This window comes from Fimicolochytrium jonesii (assembly GCF_025526975.1).
Source record: "Fimicolochytrium jonesii strain JEL569 chromosome Unknown EV422scaffold_2, whole genome shotgun sequence".
NCBI classification, from domain to species: domain Eukaryota; kingdom Fungi; phylum Chytridiomycota; class Chytridiomycetes; order Spizellomycetales; family Powellomycetaceae; genus Fimicolochytrium; species Fimicolochytrium jonesii.
This window is the reverse complement of record NW_026515669.1, coordinates 1,825,408-1,848,288: the sequence shown is the minus strand read 5'-3', so window position 1 is coordinate 1,848,288 and position 22,881 is coordinate 1,825,408. Positions and strand designations below refer to the sequence as shown.

Sequence of the window (22,881 nt, the reverse complement as noted above, 5' to 3'; positions counted from 1 at the left end):
CCCTCTTCCCGCTCCTCGGTCTCGCGCAATGGCTTGTCGTTGGTTTGGCCCGTCTCCTGGGCGATCTACTATGAGAGGGGGGCCCGAGATGTCGTGATGCCGCCGTCGTGGATCAGGATCGGAACATGGGGCCCCCAGGGAGGTATTCTCCCGTCCTGATACCCTCTCGCAGAAACAGCGTCTCTGCAACCCTCCCCCTTCCCCTTCCCCGGCCTCTATGTCTTCGATGTCCATTCCCATGTTTCTCATTCTCCTTCCACTCTCCCTCAGCCCAGGATTTACAATCTACGGCCGAACCGGCGAATGCGACGCCATTGTCGGCAGCGCGTACTCCTTATCGTCGTCACGGGAAGCCATGACGTTGGCTGGTTTGTACCCGCCCTTTTGTGATGAAGAGAATTCGCCACCTTTGTTACTCAATAACCTACGAGAGCGTCAATCGTGAAGAAAAGTCAGTAGAGAAAAAGGGACCCATAGCGAAACAGCGGAACGTGAAACTCACCCCAGAACCCTCTTTACCCCCAACAACGTGCTCTTAACCGGATGATTCCAAAACGCCTCTGTCCGGGTCTTGTACCTGATCAGCCCGAGCAGGGCTAGCGAGTAGCCGAACCCCTGCAGGGTGCCGATGGGGGTGCTGTAGACGAGGGTGGCGAGGACGACAATGCCGATATCTTTTAGGAGGCCGCAGAGGGCGAGGACGAGGGTGGATGTCTTTTTGATGACGAGGACTGCCGAGACGTTTAGGAGGAATGAGGCTGGACGAGGAGGTTGAATGATGGGTTGGAAGGTGTCAGGGAGACAAGATTCTGGGGAGAAGCCACGAATTTGGTTCTTTGAATCAACTCACTAGCTCCATTGAACAGAATAACCGACAACCCAACATTCTGCGCCGCGGCCATCGTAATCCGATCCGACTCCAGCAAGTACGTCGTGAACATGTTGATTCCCGCACAGACGGGGGCAAAGTAGTACAGTCCAACCAGCGCCTCCATCTTGATATCCCGCCCGCTCAGCAGTTTCTGGATGAGCACCAGCCGCGTCGATTCGAAAAGGAGGGCCATGGATTGGAGGATGAAGCCGGTCATTACGAATGTGATCTCTCCGAACTGTGATGGGGTCGGTGTTAATGTGAGTGAGGGACGAGGATCAAGTGAGAGATGCGCCTTGTGATCTTACCGAAGCAATAGCGATACCGAATGTGATGAACAGGACGTTGACAAAGATCTTTGGATCGAATTTCTCGGTCCCAAAGAACCAGGATACCATCAGTACGGCCACGGGAGTGGCTGATTTCAGCATTTGGATGAACGAGACGGATAGGTAGACGTCTGTGTAATGGAGGTGAAGGGAGGTGAAGGGATGTGTGTGAGTGTGAGAAAGTGGACGATGAACGAAGCGAAGCGACGGATGGTTGATGGTTGGTTGAACGACACCCTGCTCGCTCCGTTCGCGACAAAGAGGTTGGGTTGGCTGGGTGAACGGAGTATTGTGCCCTTGACGCAATGTGGTGCTCGCTTCGCTCGCAAATGATCTGACGCTCGCTGAGGCTCGCTAAGAGCCGCGGTTAGGGGTATTGCGGCTTTGGCGCAAGGCGCTCGCGGAAGGCATTCGCTCCCGCCCGAGCTCCCAGAGCAACCCAATGCCTCACTTCGTTTGGCGCTCCGCTCGCGGTACTCACAAGCATAGTTCCCACAAGCGAGACTGCCACTAAACAGCAGGCCAATGGGCAGCACAGTCCTCGCCCATTTATCCCAAGTGAGCTTCTTATCAATCTCGTCGATTCCCGGCAACAAATTCGTGTACTTTCTCAAGACCCTCGTGGCGATAGTGGCAAGAGAGAGATGCCAGGTGGTGAGGAGGAGAGGAAAGGGGAAGTTGAGTTCGACGAGGATGTATCTGTTTGAGAATATGAGGGTTGTTGAGAAGAAGAACCAGAGGGATATGAGGATGGAGGGGTGGAGGCCGTCGTGGAAGGCCATTGTTGCTGCGTTGGCTGGCGAGTGGATGAGCGGGGGAGTGTGGGTTGAAGGCCTGGGGGGGGAAGAGGATGTCACTACTGCTGATCACTTGTGATGGTTGCAATGCTGCCCGGTGCCCTTTCGCGGAAAGGAAAGGAAAGGGAGCGCGGCGGCCGCAGCAAAAAGCCCAAAATGCTCAGAGCAATTTCAGGCGGAGGCCGCCGCTCTCTCTCCTGCTACTCCTACTAATGCTACTACTCCTACTAACTAGATACCAGTAACAAAGGCTGCGCAACACTCGCTTTGTGACAGGCTGGTCCCAATCGCCACGTTTCCTTTCCTCCGCCACGGCAGGTGGAGGTCTGAGTGGAGGTTCTGCGTGGGAATGGAACACCTGGTGTTGTCCCCCGTCCCTTGTTGCCTGCCTGTCAAACCACCCGCCTCTTCGTCTCGAGAAACATCATGGGGAGCTGGGAGCTACCAGTCGGAAGGGGTCTGAGCCCAAATCACAACTCCGTCAACATCTGCACCCGCAGACATCTCTCTCCTCGTCTACAGCTATGCCCTTGCCAGCCTGTGACGAAGTGGTGCGCGGAGCCACGTTTCTCTGCCTCCGCGCTTCTTGTAGAGGTCGGTCGCGTCTGGGTCCGCATTTCCCACAAGCAACGAGAGACTGGACTGGACTGGCCTGGGCCACCGTTCTACAGATGCCGGCGCAGAAAACCTTTGACGTCGTCTTGGAAGATCGGCCGCAAATCCGATCTTTATTCGAAACTGATGATTTCGGAAGGGGGTTAAAAAAATACCTCCAGGAGAACCTCTTGATCACAGAGAAATCTCGCATAACATTTGAATATGTGGAACCCTGTCTTTCGTCGCAGGTGTCTCCGTTTTCAAACGTCGGCGTCGAGGCGGAGAAGAGGGCGGCCGGAACATGTTTCCGCGCACAAACCTCCCTGGTGCGGGAGAAATCTTTATCAGACTGGATGGAGATTCCGCGTGCAATGCCGTGCGTCCATATCGGGTCTACTTTGCTTAGGACAAAGACGTAGGATGAACACCTAATGTCATGCCATCAGAGCTACCTCCCCCCAACCGAGTGCCTGCGCTACTTCGCCGCGGGACGCTTCCTGCTTGTCTTCAGGAAGCCGGACGAAGATGACATGCCTTTGCGAAATCTCATCCCCGCGCCGTTTGGATACCCGACCACCCTGCCGTCATGGAAAATCACCAGGTACTGAAGCAGAGGTATCGCCGTCTTTCATCGCTCTGGCGTCACTCGTTGTTGCATTCGCTATGCTCTTTAACTCCATCGGCGACAGTCTTGTGCTTTTGATGCATTCCGGATCTGGTTTCTTAATTACTTTCCTATTATGGGGCTTCTTCGCCACACTCGTTCTTTGATGGGACACGCAGACATGTAGATGGATAGCAACACCGCCTACTATACACCTTTCTGGTTAGTCTGAGATGGTGGCCCGGAAGCTGTTGCTCCTGCACAGGCATCTATTTGATTCCCTTTGCGGGGTGTGACTCCGCTTGAATATGCTTGATGTCGACTAAAGGAAGGAAAATACGCGTTCCTTCCATGCGCCGTGCTTCTCAAACTTCGAGTTTCCTCTACATTCCGCAACACCCATTTCCTTCGGAAATCAAAACACCCCTCCACCCCTCGCACCCCATCATGCCGCTAATAACAATCTGCGGCGTCCCGCAATCCGGCAAAACCACCCGCGCCCTCCTGCTAAAGGAAGAAATCGAAATCCACCTGGCCGCCGAAACCACCAGCACCCATGACCCAAACGAACCAAACGCATCAGCAGGGGACGGAAGGAAGAAAACGGGCCGAGCACCGCCGGTCATGAACCGCACTGTTGTTGTGGTTAATGAGGAGTCGTTGGGGATAGATAAGGGTGTTGCGTATTCCTGTAAGTGACATGTCTTACCCTCCGGCTTCTTCCACCATGTACGAACGGGTTGTTTATCTCGTTTCTCGGCCAGCACCGCATGAAGAAAAAAAAGCGCGCGGCGCCCTCCTCTCCGCCATCGAACGGCACCTCTCACGCGACACGATCGTCATCTGCGACTCGCTCAACTACATCAAGGGATTCCGGTACCAGCTGTTCTGTGTCGCACGGGCGTTGGGGACGCCGACGTGTACGGTGTTTTGCGCGCGGCCGTTCGAGAGTGGGGGGTATCGGCCTTATGTGGGTGGGGAGGGGGTTAGGGGGGTGGATGTTGAGGGGGAGATAGAGCCAGACGATGTTGCATCAACACAGTCACCACCCGTAGAGGGGGCGACACCATCGCCGAACACGCAACTCACACCGATCTTGATAGCAAACCTAACCTCTCGCTTCGAGGAGCCCGAATCACGTAACCGCTGGGACGCCCCCCTCTTCACCCTCCTCCCCACCGACCCCTCCCCTCTCCCCCATATCCTCGCCGCCCTCCTCCGCACGCCGCCGCCACCTAACCTCTCCACGGTCGTCAAACCACTGACGGAGACCAATTATCTGCATGAGATGGATCGCAAGACGGGGGAGGTGGTGGAGTTTGTTTGGAAGGTGCAGAATGATCCGACGTCGGGTTCGGAGAATTCGGGGAGGGGGTTGGTCGTCCCCGGTAGCTCTGCGGCGGCGGGAGAAGGAAACGGCAGCAGTACAGCTCAGCAACCGCGACTCCGCCTCCCGCCGCGTATCGTACCCCTGGCGGAACTGAGACGGCTGCGGAGACAGTATACGACTTTGAACCGGATGCATACGCAGTTGGATGTGAGGAAGGTTGTAGATGGGTTTGTGGAGTATTTGAATACGAATTTGGAGTAGGTGCGGGAGTAGGTGTAGTTAGGGCCATTTTTGGTGGTTTTTATTGATCGAGTTCGGCGGCTTAAGGGGGGTTAGAAGGAAGGCTGACGGGAGGGCGTACTTAGAGAGTGGAATAGTAGTAGAATTGCACTGCATGCGATCGTTCCGGCCTGGTAACCCACGTAGATGGTTCGAAACCTCGATTCATTCGACCGAATAGATGTCCACCCCGCTTTACGCAGCGGTCAAAAAACCCAGCCTATTTCCACCAAACTCAAAGCCCCAAGTATGTAACATACGCTCCTGGATTGAAAGCCAAACTACGCAACAAAACCCCTTTACTTCTTCCCCGCATCCACCTTCCTATACCACCCCTCAACAGCCTCAACCTCCTCCGCGGTCCCCAGCACGATCCCCGACCGCGCATGCAGCTTGTCCGGCACAATGTCCAGCATGCGTTGTCGGCCCGTGGACGCTTTCCCGCCTGCCGCTTCGATGAGGAGGGCCATGGGGAAGCATTCGTAGAGAATGCGCAGTTTGGCGCCGGGGTAGAGGAAGACGCCGCCGTAGAGGATTGTTCGGTGTACCTGGTGGGGGATAAAGAGGGGTTAGCGATTGCGGTGTGCGGAGGGAGTAGATGGGGGTACTTACGTCGGCAACCATACTCCCGACATAACGAGCCGAGTACGGGGTGAATTTGCCTGTGTGGCCTGCGGGCGGGAACTTGAGCGAGTCGATGTAGCCTTTGATGGCTGGGTCGAAGGTGTGCGCGTTGCCTTCGTTGACGGAGTAGATCTTCTTTTTGCCGAGTTTCATCTGCATTCGGCAAATGCGATCATATCAGAGGAGATCGATCTCAAGGCTCAACGCGATGGAGGGACTTACGTTGCGGTGGGTCAACACGAATTCACCGATGTGAGGGTCGAGGGTGTACCCGTTGACCTGGTTGGAGCCGGTGAATGTGAGGACTAGGACCGTCGAACTGCCGTACATGCAGTATCCTGAAAAAAATGTACGATGTCTCGTTCAATTTCGTGGTTCACCGGCCCGGATCGGATAAACATAGCACAAGATAACATACCAGCAGCAACCATCTCCGTTCCGGGACGGAGGACATCGGCCAACGTGGGCTTTCCCGATTCATTCTTCTGCAATCACCAGCAACATGTCAAATCAGTTCCCCGTGCACAGTTTCTCCAAAGCCACATCGCCCCAACCGGCCCACATCCTCTTTATCACAACCTACCACTTTATAGATCCCAAAAATAGTCCCAATCGACACCCCACAGTCAATATTGCTCGACCCATCCAGCGGGTCAAAGCACACGCAGTACTGCCCCTGCTTCCCGCCATCCACAAAGATCGCCTCATCGTCCTCCTCCGACACCAAGATCGCCGTGCGGCCAGACTCGCGCAGGAGGTTGCACATGATCTGGTTGCTGAGAATGTCCAGCTTTTGCACGTTCTCGTTTTGTACGTTCGTGCCGCCTGTTACGCCGATGCTGGGGGTGGTGAATTGCGTTAGTCGCTCGGCCCGCTTCTCACGACATCGGCCCGAAATCGCGCCTCCTAAAACCCCGTCCTAATACATACACTTTCATCAACTCCGCCTTCCTGACAACGTTCGAGATCCACTTGCACGCGCTCGAGATAGCGGTCAACAGAATGGTCAGGTCGCCGGTGGCACGGCCATGTTTGAGCTGGCCGGTGAGAATGTCGTTGGTGAGGGTGACAAAGTCCGTGCGCAGGTCTTCGCGATCTGTTGCGGGGTTTTCGTGGGACATTGTGGGGGGCGTGGGGTGGGAGGTCAAATGTGGATGAGAAAGGGGTGATGAACGATGATGCTGACTTCCGGGGGTGGTGGGCAGCTGCTGGGTTGTTTTTATGCGAATGTGCCCGTGGGAAAAGGCGTAAAGAAACCGGGACAAACCGGAGGGCGTTCAAGCGCGTGGCATCCATGAGTTGAAGCGTACTACTGTAGTACTGTACGTCACGCACGCGAAAAAGACAGAACCGCGCTGCATGGCAAAGGTCGTCGACGATTATTGACATTCACAACAAAGAGGTTCGTTCATCTTGAGAAGGTAACCTTGGATGGATTATATCAGAGGAAACACCGAGCATCTTACGGGGGGTATCTATACATGTATAGTACATTCCTCTATACTTCCTTCCTATGTCCATTTAATCCAGTTCATCATGATCACTTCTTTGCGGTTAGCGGGAGTCGAGGAAGTTTGTTCAGGAGGGGATGCGGTGTGCGTACGCTACTCAGACGATGCGCTGAGTGGGTTGTATTCCATCGGTTTCGGCGAGGCCTGCATTTGCTCCAGTCTCCGCCGTGGCGGTTGGCATTCCTGGTGCGGAGGACTACTGCCGAGGTCAGTTGAGGTGCTGATGTTAGTTGCGTTGCCCACGGTTGTGCCAACATCTGTAGGTGTGGTGGCACCGGAAGCAATGATCTGATGCCGAGTTCGTCAGGGCTCCATCCGTCTCCGTTGGCGTGTCAGCAGCCGAAACCGCCTGCGGTCTAATTAGCTCCAGCATCGGAAGATGATCATTACAGCAATGCCACAATCTTTCCCTAGTCTTTCCGTCTCCTCTCCGCGTGTAAGGTTCGAAATAACCTCTCCTGATGTCCGGCACCGACGCACCCACTGTATGTCCTCCAATTCCCAATCCCTGTCCCACAGGATGCTATAGGCCACCATGTTCTCGATAGCCTCGGTCCACTTGCGTTCATCAAATAAGGCCAGAAGTCGGCCACAAAGTCCTCATCTTCCTCCGTATCGTAATCCTCGTTCAGAACGTCTAGCACCGTTGGACCCCGCACCTCTTTAAACACGTCTTCCATTTTGTCCGCGATCCAGCGAAAACATAGAAGGTGGCCGACTTGTTGGGGGCTTTGAGCTCGGGAATATGGTCCGTCGGCTCCATTGGGGCCCTTGTGTGACCTGATCAAGAACCGTACATTGCTGGGCTAGTGTGAGGCGCTCGAAAGGGAAGAATGCAAGTGGGTCCCCTCATTGAGTCTCGTTTTGTCAGGCGGTTTTTAATGAGAAGGATAGCCTGCGTCGATCATCATTCCTGCAACCGCTTCGCAGAACAAACGGGCTTATGCGTTGCGGTGCAAATAGGATGCAGAGACAGGAAAGTTTGGAAGTCAGCGCTTCTAGGTAGTCCTGCTGAAGAACTAGAGTTCAACAACGACCTTTACGATACGGTTGCCGCTTGCAGTGTTCCAAGTCATGTGTCCGAATTTTGGATGGTTTTGGCCTACTTGCGTCTCTCCTCCAACCACTTCAGGCCGCGCTTGACAATTGGCCAAGACTTCAAGGACCGACGAGGTCCAAATTGACTCATGCAGACGACCTGTTTTATGTAAGACGTTGGTGGGACTGAGGAGAAGTAAGTGTGAACGTAAGGAGATCGACTTACGAGTACAAGTCCGGCGAGCACGACCCCCCCTGCCCTGACAGAAAAGAAGAGGGCTTTGGTTTCGCGGCGGCCACCGGGGAGGGTGTGGGGGGAGGGAATGCGGTCTGTTGGCCTGAACATTTGTGCGCTGAACGTGTTCGGAGGGAGTCGCAGCATGGGGTGCAAGACTGGGAAGATCGCGTATTCAGAGAACCCGCCCCTCTTCATACGGAAAGGATTTGGGCAACTTGTTGGTTTAGGTCTGCACGCATACTCGAACTATATATACAGTATGCTGGTGCGGATTCTGGAAGCCGCTCTTGGGGACATTCTACGAACGGAGGGCAACTGCTTCCGAACTTCCGACTGGGCATCGGCCAATTCTTTGATTCTGCCACGTGTAATCCTCGCAATGACATCCGCAGGCTCCGACCTGGGCTCCGACGTTCCTCAGTCAGGCACGATCCATCCAATGACTGTACAGAAGCCCACCCTCCTCTTTCTCTTGAACATCCACACCATCGCCGAGCGCCTCGCGCTTTTCCTCCCCGTGCGCTCATGGCTGCATCTCCGTGCGTCCTCCCGCAGCCTGCTCGCGTTGGAGTCCACTCCGATGCTCTGGAAACGCTTGCTCGACCGGGACTTTTCCGCGCAGCTAAGCCGTTCCTCCCGGGTTCTCCATGGGCGCTATCCGGACATATGTCGCTCTGCATACATAGCGCTGGCTTCCCGTCGTTTACTCCGCCGTCCAGGCTTGTTTCTAGTTCGAGACGAGTTCCCGCGGTTCTTTCAGCGCTCGGCTCCCCAAAATCAGACACACTTTGTAGTGGGGAGGCACTTGTATCGTATGGCGGTTGTGGCGGAACCGGACGGATTCAGCTATTCGAGGGAACTGTCTCGATTGGATCTTGATGGATTCCTGCGGAAACGGGAACGGTCCGCCCCTGGGTCCGGATTGCTTTATTGGGATGGGGCCGCCGTCGACCTCGTCCATACCGACAACAAAGTGGAATGGGAGGCGGTTACTCTGGGTGCTGGCCTGGAGAGAGTCGAGGGAACCTTGTTCATTGGACCACCGCAATCTGACGCTGCCGCTCTCTTTTACTGTAATCTGCGCAACAATCTTCACGCGTATTCCTCGGATGGCAACGATGAAGACGACAGCGATGAAGATGACATGGTCCCCAATGGGACGGGAACGGCAACGGACGGCTTAGGGGAGGACTCAAGCTCTGATGAACCGGATATGGCCCAACTATACCTCTTCCGACCAGGACATCCACTCCAAACCATCATCCCTGATCCACGCTGTCCGCATCCCATCCCCCTACCCGCATCCTCCGGCATCACCATCCACGCAACCTCCACCACAGAGTTCCTAATAGCCGGCACCTTCCTTCGCCATCCATCAGATACCTCTCTGCCATCCTCTCTGGACACTTTAAATTGCCTGGAAATCATACTAATCCCCGATGGACCAACCCTTTACTACCGCTGGGGGTGGCTCGGTTGCACTACCCACCCTTCAGCCCCACCCGCACGGGACCGGCACACATTCATTGACGTACCGCACCTGAACGCGTTCGCCTCGTTTGGTGGTACGCAGCCGACAACCCTCTCGCCCGCGGATCTGATCGATGTATATATGCTGGATGCACGTGACAAACAGACTTTCTTGAGACTGCCCTCGGTGGGTGACGATATGCCGAAAATCAGCTGCGAGCACTTCCTCCCGCATCATTCGACGGTGCGGGTTGGGGATGCGCTTTATGTGTTTTCATGGGGGTCGAGCGGCGCAGCGGGTAACGCGGCGTTGCATCGAGTGGATATTGTAGCAGCACCCAGCGGCGAAGGCGGTCCCACCAGTGCGGTCTGGACGCAGGTGGGTTTGGTTTCGGTCTGGCCCACTTTACAGGGCAAGCCGCTGGTGTTCCTGCATGAGGGATACATGATTGGAGTGGTTTCCGCCGCGCATGGGTTGGCCCAGGTTTTGGTCGTTTGGGACCTGCTGGATCAGATGAAACAGTGATGTAGTCTGTTCATCGACGGCTCAGTGAAGAGGTGGACAACGCGGAGGACAAGAACAATGTTATCGCTAACCTTGAGACGCAGCGGATGCTGATGCAAACGGCGTGGACGGATTTAAGAGCCCAACGACAGCAAGCCCTCGCGGAGGTTGCTAAACGCGGAAAAGTCAAAGAGATATGTTCGCCGGACTGTTGCGAAGTTACGTTTCGAGCTTTGTGTATGTGTGAAGAGGAGGACCATGCGCAGGACAAGGACAATGTTATCCGCTAACCTCGAGGAGGAAGGAAAGCTCTTGCAACCTGTAGTCGGCGAGCTCAATGCCCCATCTCGTACTCTAGAAAGGCGAAGGGGCGGCCGGACGACATAAACTCCCCGCTGAGCTGGAACAGGTGGGATTCAAGCTGGAAGCAGGACGACGTGAACTCACCTCTGAGCGGAAAAAGTCGGAACTGAACCTGGAAGCCGAGATCGCAGAGCTGAAAGAGCTGGAATTGAAGCGAGAAGCCGAGATCACCGGACGACTTCAACCCACCGCGTAGCTGAAAGAGCTGGATTTGAAGCGAGAAGCCGAGATCGCAGGACAAGACTTCATTCAACTCACCGCTGAGCTGAAAGAGCTGGAACTAAAGCGGCAAGCCGAGATCACCGGAGGACGTGAATTCACCGCTGAACACTTTTTGGGTTGTTTCTCGCGTTATTATTACGCGGGTTCACACACCCTCAGATATACACAAGCCTATGTATTTTCAGATGTATGTACATACAAACCCCTTCCATTCGCATACCAAGCGTGTACATTTATGTATCCGCATTTAATACGGAGTGCACAACTGCTCCTGCTACGCCGTGCGCCTCAACACCTTCACCCATTTACCGCAACCACCTGCCCTTCCACACCTCCAACCGTTCCCGCCCCCGTCTTGTTGCCGCTCCCGCTGATGGTCAAGAACCCAAACACCTGCCGCAGATCCACAAACCCACGGGCGTTCTTTTGCAGGTACCTGTCCGTGAACGCGGCCAATTTGGTGAGGGGTTCAGCGTCTTGGCGGATGAGGGTGTTGAATTGGGCTGTATATGGAAGCGAAGCGAAGAGACGTGTGAGAAAGAGTGCGTGGTGGTGGAATAAGCGCGTAACCCCACGAACAACAAAAAAGACCTACCCAACAAATCCCTATCCCCACCCACTCTCTTCTCCCCCTCCCTCGTCTCAAACAAACTGGCAAAATACTTCAACTGCGTATACAGCCTCGTATCCGGGTACTCGAACCTCACGGTGCCCTGACACCCCGGGACAAGGCACCGCTCGCCATAGACGCCCATGGAGCGCGTGCGGGTCGCGCAGGCCTGCTCGTCGCAGATCAAGAAAGCGTTGGCGTAGCGCTGGATGTGGGTGCGGATCGCGGTGGAGAGTTGCGCGATGAGGGAGGCGGTGCTGAGGCGGGTGCCGCAGGTTGGGTGCGGGCAGGCGAAGGAGCTGGTTAGGGTGCCGTCGTCCTGTGAGCGGGAGGAGAAAAAACGTTGCGTAAGACGCGGATTGTGCATCAATGGCCCTATTTGAGTCTGAACCGAACTCGCATACATACCACCCGCCGAACACACCCCATAAACTCCCCCATCTCCCCACACGCCCTACACCTCGGGCACCACTTCTCCACATCCTTGAACCGCTCCTCATCCGTCAATTGGCTATCCAGCGTATACAGCTCATCCAAGTCCGCCGCGGCGCCACCACCCGCACCCCCACCGCCCACATTCCTATACTTGCTCGGATCCAGCCCCAAACAGTCCGCAAGCCGGCCAGCGTCCGTGTCTTCAATCGGGCTGCACAGACGCGCGATGGGCGGGTGCACCTGGTTGGCGAGGTACCACTCGAAATCGATCCGCAGCGATGCATCGTTGGCCACGTCGTCCGGGTGGTATGCTTTCGCAGCCATCAGGTTGGTCGGTGCGGTGTTCACCGTGGACGACTTTCCGTCCCCGGTGGCATCCTTGTCCTTGATGCAGATAACATAGGGTATGGTATCCCCAACGCGGGCGGAGATTCCTTTGGCCTTCATCTGCAAGGCGACCTGCACGTGCGGCTGCGAGTTCTTGTCGGCGTACTCTTCGGGGTTCTTGGTGAGCGATTTGGTGATGACGAATTTGGGGATGGGGATCAGGCCCGAGCGGGTTTCGAGCCCGACTTTGCGGAGGTGGGCGTGGATGTTGTCGATCACTTCTTCGCGCGAGGCGCCCGAGAAGATTTGGTTGAGCACGTAGCTGAACAGAGAGTCGTCGGACACGGCAGTTAGTTAGAGAGTCAACGTCTTCCATCACGCAAAGAATCTATCGAGCTACTCACCCACTGACATCATGACTCAGCCCACACCAATCCCTCCTTACCAAATCCAACCCCTTAGTCTCCAACGTCGTCACCAGCTGCCCACCCTTCTCCTCAACAGCAACAGCCGCATACTTCTTCTTCTTCAAGAGCAACATCCGCTGAAAAAACCCATCCATCTCAATCTCCAGCAGATTGTACCGTTTATTCACCGCCTTCTTGAAGTCATTCCCAATCCGCTTCACCTGCTGCAGGTCATCGGTGTTGGTATGGATCATGATCGAGTCCGTGTCGCCGTAGATGACTTCCAGGTGCTCATGCTCGGCCAAGTCGACCGTGGCTTGGAGGATCTCCCGTCCCTTTGCAGTGATCAGTATCGCGAGCGGTTTGGCGTAGAAGCGTGAGTGCGAGAAACCCAGGCAGCCGTACATGGAGTTGGCAGTTAGTTTCAGCGCTTTTTGGCGGATATCGTACCCCGCGAGTTCCGTGGGTGTGGCGCGAGGGTCCTTCATCAGGTTCTTGACCACCCGACGACGGTCGACAAGCGTGCCTAGGAGTTTGGGGAGGATACCCTTGGGCAGCTCTGGGTCGGGCACGTCGGGCAATTGATCATCTCCTAGGACAAGCCCACCGGTATTACGCCCGCGTTCCACCGTCGTGAAGCAAATGTTGTACTCCTGGATGATCGACGGATACAGACTGTTGAAATCCAGCAGCAGGACATACTTGTCATAGAAGCCCTTCTTGGGCTCCAGAACAAGTCCACCCGCATACGCCGGTTTTCTTCGAGCGCTTGCACCCGCTTTCTTAGCCGGCTCCGGCTGGTCGTCGCCTTCCTGCAGCTGATCCACTACAATCTTGGCTCCGGGGAGCGTCTTATCCGGCACCACAAACTTCTTATCGTGGAACTCATGCAGGAGCAGGTACTCATTCCGCTCGGCCCGGGCCCCCGTCATCGTGCGCGCCCATAGATTCCCCGCGAGGTTAGTCAGCTGCTTCGTAAGGGGTAAGATCTGCAGCTTGAACATGAGCTGCGCCTGGAGGTATCCGTCGAACTGGCAGTGCTGGATCATCTCCATAAGTTTGCCCGCGTCCCAGAAGTAGGTGGGGATCTTTTCGTAGTCGATGTTGGGCCGGTCGACGTTGAGTTGCGAGGCGGCGAGTTGGGTGAGGCTGTAGGATTTGGATCGGATTAGGTCTTGTGAGGCGCGGTAGGTGTCGCAAAGCAAGCGGCCGCTGGCGATTTGACGTTCGCCGAATGTCGAGTCGGCGGTGCCTCCTGCTCCGGTTTGAAGCTTCGGCCATCTATTGATTCGGAATCGGGAGCAACAACGTCAGCAAACAAACCTCAATCAATCCAGTGAAAATACATCACAACAACACCATACTTCGTCCGCCTCAACCTCCCAATCTTCGACCAATGCTCCACATTACAAGCCTGCATCCGATGCAAAAGCACATCCAAATCGAAATCAATAAAATTATGCCCCACAATGATATCCGGGTCACTCCGATGGATCTGCGCAATCAAGAACCCCAGCAACCCGCGCTCATTCCTCGGCACCTCGATGCGCGTCGGCTGCTGTTGCAACAGATCATGGAACCCGGCAGGAAGCGGGATCTCGTTCAACTGTCGCATGACGGTGAACCGCGACGGGTGCTGTTCCGCCGAGACGCCGTCGACGTTGACGTTGGTGTACACGAGCCCGCTGGCGGCGACGATCTCGTTGACGTGCTTTTTGTGGTTCATGACTGTGCGGAGTGTGAGACTCATGACGACGAAGGGGGGCGCCTTTTTCTGCGTGGGGCTCATCTGCTCGTCTTTGAGGGGGCTGATGCTTTTGGGGTCGGCGACGTTGACTTCGAGCTTGCACCAGGAGACGTTGCGGTTAATCATGCTGGGGTTCTTGATCTCGACCCAGCATGGGCCCATCAGCTTCCGCTTCAGGATGAACAGCTCCAATGCGTTGGTTTTGGTTCCGAAAATCTTGCTGAAACTTTTACCGCTGAGACCGGTGGGGAGTGCCGGCTGTGAGAAAGGGTACACGACTTTCAGGTAGTCCGACTCGGCAGGTATGTCGGGCACTTCGAACGCGTAGGCGCGGGAGACTTTAGCGGACGCAAACTCTTTGATGTGGTGTTGGCGGCGCAGAGCGTCGAATTCGCGGTATACCTCGGGGATGGTCACGTTGATATCGGTTTCGTGGCCAGAGTCGTCCAGAAGACGGGCGCGAGGGAGGACAAAAAGGTTCCGCTGCATGTTGTTGACGATTGTACAGCACGACGCATAGCTTCCGTCCCTCTTATTCTGGGCCTGATTGGGAGGGAAAGAAGGTTTCGACGGTTACGAAAAGCATTCCACTTATGCCATCACAATACCCAGATACAACAAACCCACCTTTCCAAAAAGGTAAATAACCCCATCTCTATCAAACGCATCAAACCAGAACATCCTCAATGACCCATCCTCCTCCAAAAACTCCGCGGGTCCTGACTGTGTCGCCGACCCCGCATCCGTCATCGATTGCGACGGCTCCATATTCTGGACCTGGATCGCATCCTTGAGCGACATCCAGCCACGGCAGTTGGCGTTGTCGGGCGCGGAGACGACGGTTGATTCTGCTCGCGCTTCGGCTTCGACTCTGTCCACTTTTGGGGCGAATTTAGGTGCGAAGCTCAGTGCGGGTTTTTTGGCGGTGCTGGTTTGCAGGGCTTTTACTTTGACTGTAACGGGTGCGGGGAGGGCGGGTGCTTGCGTTTCGACTGCACTCGTATCGGCTTCGGGTGAATGGAGGTCCGCGACTTCATCCTCGTCTATCTGTGGGGGCTCCTGCGTTTGCAAATCCGACATGTCAAAAGCCGGTGGTGAAGAATCCTCCTGGGGTTCGCTGGTCTACACATAAGCAAAAATGTCAATACGCTTGGTTTTTAATGCAGCAATGGCAAAGGAAAGCACAGATGATGGCATACCTTCGTAACGGTACGCTCCTTAGGTACCGCGGGGTTAGCAGCATTCGTGTTCCGAGATCCCCGGGCATAAGCCGCAAACGGATTCTGCGCCGATGTGACATAGGCCGAGAAGGCATTCGAGATACGTTCCGATTTCTGCCGTTTGGCCGCGTGATCGTCTACTTCGTTGTCGAGATTGTCGAGATCTTCGAAAATGGACCCTAGTAGATCCTTCGCGGTCGCGTCGGAGATGGCTGTCTGAGAGAGTGGTAGGTGGTGGATGGGAGGGAAAGTGGGATGAAGGTAAGGGGATGCTCGATGAATCGAGGGTGATGTGACCAAATGACTACCTACCCGTGGAGCTACTTTTGGCTTTGGTTTCGGATTCCGCGCTTGTTGATTGAACAGATTCTGAATGTTTCCGCCGGCAGGTTTGTTATCATTCTCTTTCCCTCGTTTCCGCTTGCCTAACCACAATCAAGCAGATGCCAATCAATATCAAATCTCAAAAAGTCTTTACCGAACGCACTACCTCAGACCTTTCCCCGCCTTGCCCTTATCGTCCTCCTCGTCGCTCTCCTCACTGCTATGTTCGGACGCCCACTCATCCTGGCCATAGTCGACGTATCCCAGACCGTCGTCGTCCACCACGAAATCACCGCCTTCCTCCATGCGGCGACGGCGGAAGGCATTGTACTCTTCTTCCGTTACCTCGTCGTAGACGTCGAGTTTGTCGGGTTCATCTACCTGCGCGTTAGAAAGGGTTAGAAGACATTCAAGGTCCCACTTTCTCCCTAGCAGCCAGTGGGCGAGACAACTATGCGGAGGGCTGTCGTTCGTACCTTGTAGGCCTCCAAAGCGGAGACACCCGCTGCTTTCGCATTCCGCAGCTTCTGCAACGCAGCTTTTCGGTTGGACATTATTCCGGAGGCGAAGAGTGTGAAGGTGAAGTGCAACCCAACGCAATATCTCCTTCGGTTTTGCTATGTGTGTCCCCTTTGCTGCCCCTGCACGAAGCCAAGCGCAAGCAAGCAACGAGTCCGGATGGAAAGGCGAACGCTCAGCGAGTGTGAAATTGGGATTCTTGTCCGAATGTGTCCGAACGGCCGTCGCGGAGGGGAGACTACGCGATTTGCGGACAGCTGGTGTTCGGGTTACGAACAGCGAGCCGCCGTAGGCGGGGCGATTGCTATGGCGACAAAGCCCCTGCATTGCCGTTATGCTTACTAGTGCAGCGGAAGCCAGTGGACAGTCTCTGCCTTAGAGGAATGTCAGGAGGGGTAAGGGTTAACCCTTTTGTAGAGATTTCAACTCATCAGCGGCAGGCAGATCCCAAAGGCACTCACAGCATTACCGGTTCAAGCGTGAGATGGTCGCATGTAGCTCAGCTGACTATCCCCAGCTGGTCAAAGAAAAAATTTCTCACGTATGGGGAAGATGTCGGTTTTTGAAATGGTGGAGGCAGTAAGAACAGAAGGGAGCGGGTGAAGAAGAGTCACCAGCAGTCAGATGCGGCATGCGCGTTTCCCCCGTACGGGACACCATGCGACGAGCGCTAGGGCTCTGTCTGCTTTGCAGCCATAGAACAGTACTACGTACGCAAGGGTGTTGGGGCCTTGTGCATGGTGGAATATGTATGGTCATGTAAAAATAGATGTCATTCAGATGGAAGGGGAAGCTGAGAAATTGAACTGGAGCTCCATTTTGAGCATCGAATATATATTTAAGATCGCCAGCCAGCGAAATCCTCGTTTGAAGCCCGCCGGAGAATACAGCGAGAAACCAACCCTTCCTGTTTTCGCTTCCTTCCCCGCCCTTCCTTCCCCGTCAACCTTAATCAACGCTTTCAGATAATTAATTCAATCTGCTTCATTCCGATGGAGGCGCCGGCGACGCGGTTCCCGACTCGGCGGCCGGTGGCGACGCAGCAGCAGCGGTCGAATCATCCTTCCCGGTTACGCTGCCAGGTGACGAGGACGCATTCGGTTGGGCGGGTGCAGAAGGCGCCGCGGACGAATTCTGGTCGTCGGTGGGTGGTTTGTCTTCGGTGGTCGCGTCGGGGGCAGGTGCAGGAGGTGCGCCAGGTACAGCGGACGCATCGGGGACCGCACCGGCGGCGTATTGGGGGTACATGCCGTAATACTGCTGGTACTGCGCGTAGTAAGCCGCCCAGGCTTCTTGGTCGTACTGTTGTTGGGGTTGACCGCCCTCGCCTCCTGCGTCTCCTTGCGGGTTGGCAGAGTCGGGGCCGGCACCGGGGGGAGCGCCACCGGCCTCACCGCCGGGTTGCTGCCCATAACCGGCCGCGTTCCACCCGTATGCGTTGGCATCGTACCCGCCGTACGCGCCGGGGGCACCCTCCGCGCCGCCCGCCCACTGCTCATGTCCGTATCCGCCGTAGTTCCCAGGCGGGGCGTACTGCCCATACGCTTGCTGTTGAACGTGTTGCGGGTACTGCTGTTGTTGCTGCTGGTATCCGCCGCCACCGCCATGACCGCCCATCGGCCCACCCATCGGCCCACCTTCCCTTCGACTACTGTAAGCGCGCTCCATCACCATCTCTTTGGCGCGGGCGATGTTCTCGGGCGGGCCGGAGATGGTTACCGTGCGATTTCCTTCGGGGTCGGATTGTGAGTCGACTTTGATCTTGACGTCGCATTGCATCTGGATGGATTTGATGGTCTCGCCACCGCGACCGATTACTAGGCCGACCTGAAGAGGGAGAGCGATGTCAATGAATTCTCCGGTGTATTTCTTTGCAAAGGCGAACCTCTTCGCTTTGTCCGGCGTGCAACAACGTACCCTGTCGGTGTGGACTTTGATGATCTCAGTCTCGCCCCTGAAGTTGTTTTGGAACTATCGAACAGAAAAATCAGCATTTAACATTGTGCACCAACGCACCACAAAATTCAGAAAGAAAGGCATTACCCTGCCCGGAGGCCCCTGAGAGTTGACCAGCTCATCGATCAGCTGCTTGGCCATGTCGACCGAAGCAGGGTTTCCGGACAATGTGATGGTTCGCAAGCCCGAGGACGTGTCCTGTGCACTCTCCTGCACGACGTTGATGCTGGCGCCGCTTTGGTCCTGCAAGCGATGAATTGTTTCGCCGCCACGGCCGATAACAAGACCAACTGCGAAAAGAAGAGGTGAAGAACGATAAGTGCGGGAATGCGAATACGGCAGGAGAACAATGTGAGAATATCACCTTTATGAGCAGGGACGGTAATGGAGTCGGATGGGTTTGCAGGTGGAGCCGAGGACATTGGGGCGCGGAACGGAGGAGCGTTTCCTTGGTTGACTTGCTCCATGATCATTGCTTTTGCTCGCGCGACGTCCTCGGGCTCACCGGTGATTGTGGTGCGGCGGTCTGCGTCCGGCCCGTCTGTTTTGTCTGGCGGTGGGAAAGATAGTGAGCGAGAATGGAAGGCAGCATGTGGGCTGAACGATGGGACATTTACCTGACGCAACCTGCACCTTGACGTTGCAAGTACTTTCGATTCGTTTCAAGTTGTCACCGGAGCGGCCAATGATGAGCCCGACCTATACGGACCGGGGTCATGACCTGCCAACCACGGACACACACATATGCGAAACGAGGCACCGCACCCTCCTCCTCGTCGATCTCGGGAGTGGGAGGGTGGCGGGGTGAAGCACACTTACAAATTGATTGGGAACTGTAATTTCCTCACTCACAGAGGACCTGCCGTGAGAAGCGCCGGGACCGTAGTGCGACGAAGGTGGTGCGTCAGAGTGACCAAGACCGATGCGAGGCCTGCCTCCACCACCGCCACTGGATCCTCCATAACTATCGTTCGGGCGGTCGTAAGGGTTCGAACCGAAGCTGCGGCTGCCTCCGCCGTACTGATCGTGGTCGGAAGCCTGACGTTTGCTTTCGCTTTGGAAGTCCTCGCGGCGGTAGCCAGAGGACGGAGGACGGTAGTCATCGAATTCGGCGTGGGAGCGTTTGGTGCCGGAAGTAGTTGGACTGCTTGCATTTTCGAACTGATCCCCTGCTGCGTCAAAGAGAATAGGTGTTAGCGTGCAACGCCGCCTCTTTTGGGGACAATGGACAGGTTATCAGACGCACCTGGAGGTTTCACTTGTGATAGACGAGCGGCTATAGCCTTCGCTCTCTCCACGGCGGCATTCAAAATGGCGCTCTGTAAAATGAGCACGAAAGATGGGTTAGCGAGGGGGCCAGCAGACAATGCTGCGAGATCACACAAGAATAGACAGCGGCCTTTCCACCCTGCCGGCTCCAAGTGACGACGTACCGGGTCAGCAGCAGCGGGAGCGCCGTCTCCAGTACCGTTGTAAGTCATGGTAGGTGGTTGGCTGGCTGGCGGGTAGCTGTGGATGGCAGTGTTATGGTCCGTCGGCAAGTCAGAAACACCAGACTGGCCGCTTTGTGCTTTTGGCCCAAGAAGGTCAAAGTGGCTTGTCGAGTCCTTGGCCATTACCACGCAGATGGCACCCCACAGCAACGTACATACGCACCGCAAGATGAACCCCTCGCAGCTGCTCGCCTCTTTCTGGGATACCTACTTCCCACTCAAGACGTTCAGACTCCGCGACGACGACGTGGCATTCGCAACCGCCTTCTTCCACTACTTCGTCCGGAACTACTCCTGCGCGGCATCGTCCGACGATGTTGGGCATATTGGATGGAACAACAGCAATAGTCAAACGACGACGGGAAGGGTGCTATGGACGGACAGGGACACTGTAGAGCTGGAATATGGGGATTTCGTGCAGGGTTGTGAGGAGGTCCCTGCTCTGGAGGCCAAGCTTCGCCAATCACCAGGCTCCATCCTGCCGTGTCTAAACCTCGCAGCCCACGCAGCAACCATCTCCATACTACGAGCTCAAGCGCCTGCAAACTCTTCTCACGCAATCAAGCCGTCGTTTGAGAGACGCACAGTCCGACTCTTCAACTATACCCAATCCACCCCGATTAAGAAAGTCAAAGCGAACCTCCTATCATCCTTCCTCAGTATCCGCGGCACAGTCTTGCGCGTAGCAGTCGTCAAACCCGTGCTTACGTCCATCCCATACATGTGCGATGATTGCGGAGAAGTGCAGGAGATGGCATTCAAAGAGCAGCCAACGCATTACTACCGTGTGCCAGCCAAATGTGCTCGGTATGGCTGCAAGAGTCGAAAGTTCACCCCGCAGCTAGGCGCGACCGTCGCTCAGAACAAGCAGCGGATCTGGGTGCGGGAGGACGCGAGTGAAGGCGATCCGTCGTCGTCGTCGTCACGGGGAACGCAAGCGAGGGTCGTAGAGTGTGAGCTTGCGGATGAGATTGTGGATTCCATCATGCCGGGAGATGTAGTGACGGTCAGTGGGGTTCTGAAGGTCGTGGAAGGACGGAAAGTGGACACCTACGCGGGGCTCTATATCGATGTCAACTCGATAGTAAAGGCAAATGATGGGCGTGGGATAAACGCCCTTGCGAATCCGACTGGCAACGCTGGGGTTCTCAGTAAGGCGGGCATAGCCTATACGGAGGCAGACTTGTATGGCATTCGGCAACTGGCGGAGGATCCCAACCTGTTTTCTTTGCTGGTGCATTCACTCTGCCCAGCCATATACGGACACGAGGTGATCAAGGCCACTCTTCTGCTCGCGCTGTTTGGAGGTCGTGTGAAGGGATCCGCTGGAGCCCAAGAAGACAGAGGACCTCGAAATTGCGCGCCGGATCACAACACATCAGTATCCTCAGACATTCACATCATGCTGGTCGGCGACCGCGGAATGGGCAAATCTCAAATGCTAGCCTCTCTCAGCGCCGTCCTACCTCGAGGCGAATACCTCACCGTTGGCACCTCCAAGTCTTCACCACCAAATTTCGGCTTAAGCACTACCCGTCTCCCCGACTCCGGCAACGACGTGGCCGTAGAAGCCGGCCCCCTGGTGCTCTCGGACCTTGGGACATGCTGCGTCGACAATTTCGAAAAGTGCGCTCCCTGGCACACCTGGATTGCCCAGACCCTCGACAACGGCTATGTCACACTCGACGGCAGTGCGGAGGACGTGCCCATGTACGTACAAGTCCCCGCCCGAACCTCTCTGATCGTCGCCGCCAACCCCGTCTGTCCTACAAGCAGCGGCATGCCCTCCGGCGGCAGTGGCGGTGGGGCAGGTGGGGGCTGGAGAAAAAGTGCGCCCGGCGGAAGCGCCACCGCCGCGCCAGTCGGCACCTACGACCGCAGCAAAACCGTCTGCGAAAACACCCGCATGACCCCGGCCATGCTCGCCCGCTTCGACCTCGTCTTCGTCATCCTGGATATCCCCGAAAAAGAAAAAGACGGCTACATGGCCCGCCGCGTCCTCGACCTCCACGCCGGTGGGACAAACATGCGCGGACCCACGCCCCACCCGCGCGTCACAGCCTGCACCGACGTCCAAGACGACGCGTCCGAGTACCTTCAAACCGACCCGCTCCCCGACCGCCTCAAACACACCCTCCCCCCCGTATCCACCCTTCTCCCGACACACCAACTGCGCGCCTACATCGCCTACGCACGCACCCACGTCCACCCATACTTAACTCCCGCCGCGGCCGCCGAGATCCTCGCGAATTACCCGACTCTGCACGCCCTGCAGCCGGCCGCGGCGGCGCCGTCGCGCACACTGGAGACGGTGGTGAAGATGGCGGAGGCGAGAGCGAGGAGTGAGTTGCGGGAGGCGGTGGAGGTGGGGGATGTGAGGGATGTGGTGGAGCTGTGCAGGGAGGCGTTTGGGAGTTGTGCTGCTGTTGTCGAGGGGCCCGGTGCCGGGTTGGGGAAGAGGAAACGGGGTGCGGGTGGGGGTGGAGGTGTTGTGGCGGAAGCTCAGAGGTTGTGTTGGGTGGTTTTTCCCCGGTCTTGCTGGATCTTTCTTCGAAGTTCCCATTCGGGGGGTTTGTTTGTCGCTGTGCTTACTATCGATCGTTTTTTCTAGATTCATCGCACACCTCCGACAATCCGCGGCAAACGGCACCAACCGATACGACTTTGACGAGCTGAGACAGATAGCAAAAGGTAAAACACCACATATATCTCCCCCTTCCCCATCCCCTTCGCCCCCTTACCCATTCTCATCTTTCGTCTCCCCCCAACTCACCCCGCTCATACACTCAACAACAAACACACAGCAATAAACATCCCCTCAGCAACAACCCCAAACACCTTCTCGACTCTGCTGGACACGCTGAACGCCGACGGGTTCTTGATCAAGAAGGGGCCGAGGGTGTATGTTGTTTCGGGGTGAGACGAGGGGCGCAGAGCTGGCTATCGAACTGTTAGATGATCACCGGAAGGGAGCGTACAACCATTTGCCTATTATTTCTCGGACGGAGGATCAGTGATTAGGTAGTGGGGGCGGCGTGTATGGAATGGGATGAAACGGGATTGGA

General features: G+C 56.0%; 8 protein-coding genes across 8 annotated transcripts; 4 read left to right on the top strand and 4 right to left on the bottom strand.

The window, feature by feature from the left end:
• Positions 1-222: 222 nt before the first annotated feature.
• Positions 223-2,202, bottom strand: EV422DRAFT_157410 (Cas4p protein). The gene is made up of 5 exons (XM_053064939.1): positions 1,682-2,202; positions 1,180-1,331; positions 851-1,109; positions 503-758; positions 223-424 (listed from the first exon to the last, which is right to left on the bottom strand). The coding sequence occupies exons 1-5, from the start codon at positions 1,980-1,982 to the stop codon at positions 286-288; spliced, it is 1,107 nt and encodes a 368-aa protein (XP_052929663.1). The 5' UTR covers positions 1,983-2,202; the 3' UTR covers positions 223-285.
• A 528-nt stretch (positions 2,203-2,730) lies between these two features.
• Positions 2,731-3,531, top strand: EV422DRAFT_515686 (uncharacterized protein). The gene has a single exon (XM_053069336.1). The coding sequence runs from the start codon at positions 3,120-3,122 to the stop codon at positions 3,363-3,365; it is 246 nt and encodes an 81-aa protein (XP_052929662.1). The 5' UTR covers positions 2,731-3,119; the 3' UTR covers positions 3,366-3,531.
• Positions 3,532-3,645: 114 nt separating this feature from the next.
• On the top strand, positions 3,646-4,789 carry EV422DRAFT_491676 (chromatin associated protein KTI12; the record flags this gene model as incomplete). The annotated part of the gene is made up of 4 exons (XM_053067557.1): positions 3,646-3,889; positions 3,963-4,148; positions 4,254-4,550; positions 4,608-4,789. The coding sequence occupies 4 exons, from the start codon at positions 3,646-3,648 to the stop codon at positions 4,787-4,789; spliced, it is 909 nt and encodes a 302-aa protein (XP_052929661.1).
• A 317-nt stretch (positions 4,790-5,106) lies between these two features.
• EV422DRAFT_503494 (fructose-1,6-bisphosphatase class 1/Sedoheputulose-1,7-bisphosphatase) lies at positions 5,107-6,552 on the bottom strand (the record flags this gene model as incomplete). Its single annotated transcript, XM_053068346.1, has 6 exons — positions 5,107-5,355; positions 5,420-5,584; positions 5,654-5,769; positions 5,850-5,916; positions 6,015-6,270; positions 6,362-6,552. The coding sequence occupies 6 exons, from the start codon at positions 6,550-6,552 to the stop codon at positions 5,107-5,109; spliced, it is 1,044 nt and encodes a 347-aa protein (XP_052929660.1).
• Positions 6,553-8,597: 2,045 nt separating this feature from the next.
• EV422DRAFT_564002 (uncharacterized protein) lies at positions 8,598-10,752 on the top strand (the record flags this gene model as incomplete). Its single annotated transcript, XM_053072144.1, has 3 exons — positions 8,598-10,162; positions 10,240-10,471; positions 10,552-10,752. 3 exons carry the CDS (start codon positions 8,598-8,600, stop codon positions 10,750-10,752), a joined length of 1,998 nt encoding a protein of 665 aa, XP_052929659.1.
• Positions 10,645-16,607, bottom strand: EV422DRAFT_157004 (DNA polymerase family B-domain-containing protein). The gene is made up of 10 exons (XM_053064938.1): positions 16,325-16,607; positions 16,022-16,229; positions 15,837-15,949; positions 15,504-15,740; positions 14,932-15,426; positions 13,922-14,847; positions 12,555-13,838; positions 11,797-12,472; positions 11,374-11,707; positions 10,645-11,281 (listed from the first exon to the last, which is right to left on the bottom strand). The coding sequence occupies exons 1-10, from the start codon at positions 16,400-16,402 to the stop codon at positions 11,076-11,078; spliced, it is 4,557 nt and encodes a 1,518-aa protein (XP_052929658.1). The 5' UTR covers positions 16,403-16,607; the 3' UTR covers positions 10,645-11,075.
• A 392-nt stretch (positions 16,608-16,999) lies between these two features.
• Positions 17,000-19,893, bottom strand: EV422DRAFT_515673 (uncharacterized protein). Its single transcript, XM_053069335.1, has 8 exons — positions 19,757-19,893; positions 19,570-19,642; positions 19,143-19,495; positions 18,941-19,022; positions 18,688-18,873; positions 18,411-18,613; positions 18,285-18,338; positions 17,000-18,194 (listed from the first exon to the last, which is right to left on the bottom strand). Exons 1-8 carry the CDS (start codon positions 19,802-19,804, stop codon positions 17,352-17,354), a joined length of 1,842 nt encoding a protein of 613 aa, XP_052929657.1. The 5' UTR covers positions 19,805-19,893; the 3' UTR covers positions 17,000-17,351.
• A 92-nt stretch (positions 19,894-19,985) lies between these two features.
• Positions 19,986-22,880, top strand: EV422DRAFT_617164 (MCM2/3/5 family-domain-containing protein; the record flags this gene model as incomplete). Its single annotated transcript, XM_053073997.1, has 3 exons — positions 19,986-22,324; positions 22,428-22,507; positions 22,621-22,880. The coding sequence occupies 3 exons, from the start codon at positions 19,986-19,988 to the stop codon at positions 22,734-22,736; spliced, it is 2,535 nt and encodes an 844-aa protein (XP_052929656.1). The 3' UTR covers positions 22,737-22,880.
• Between the last annotated feature and the right edge of the window lies 1 nt (position 22,881).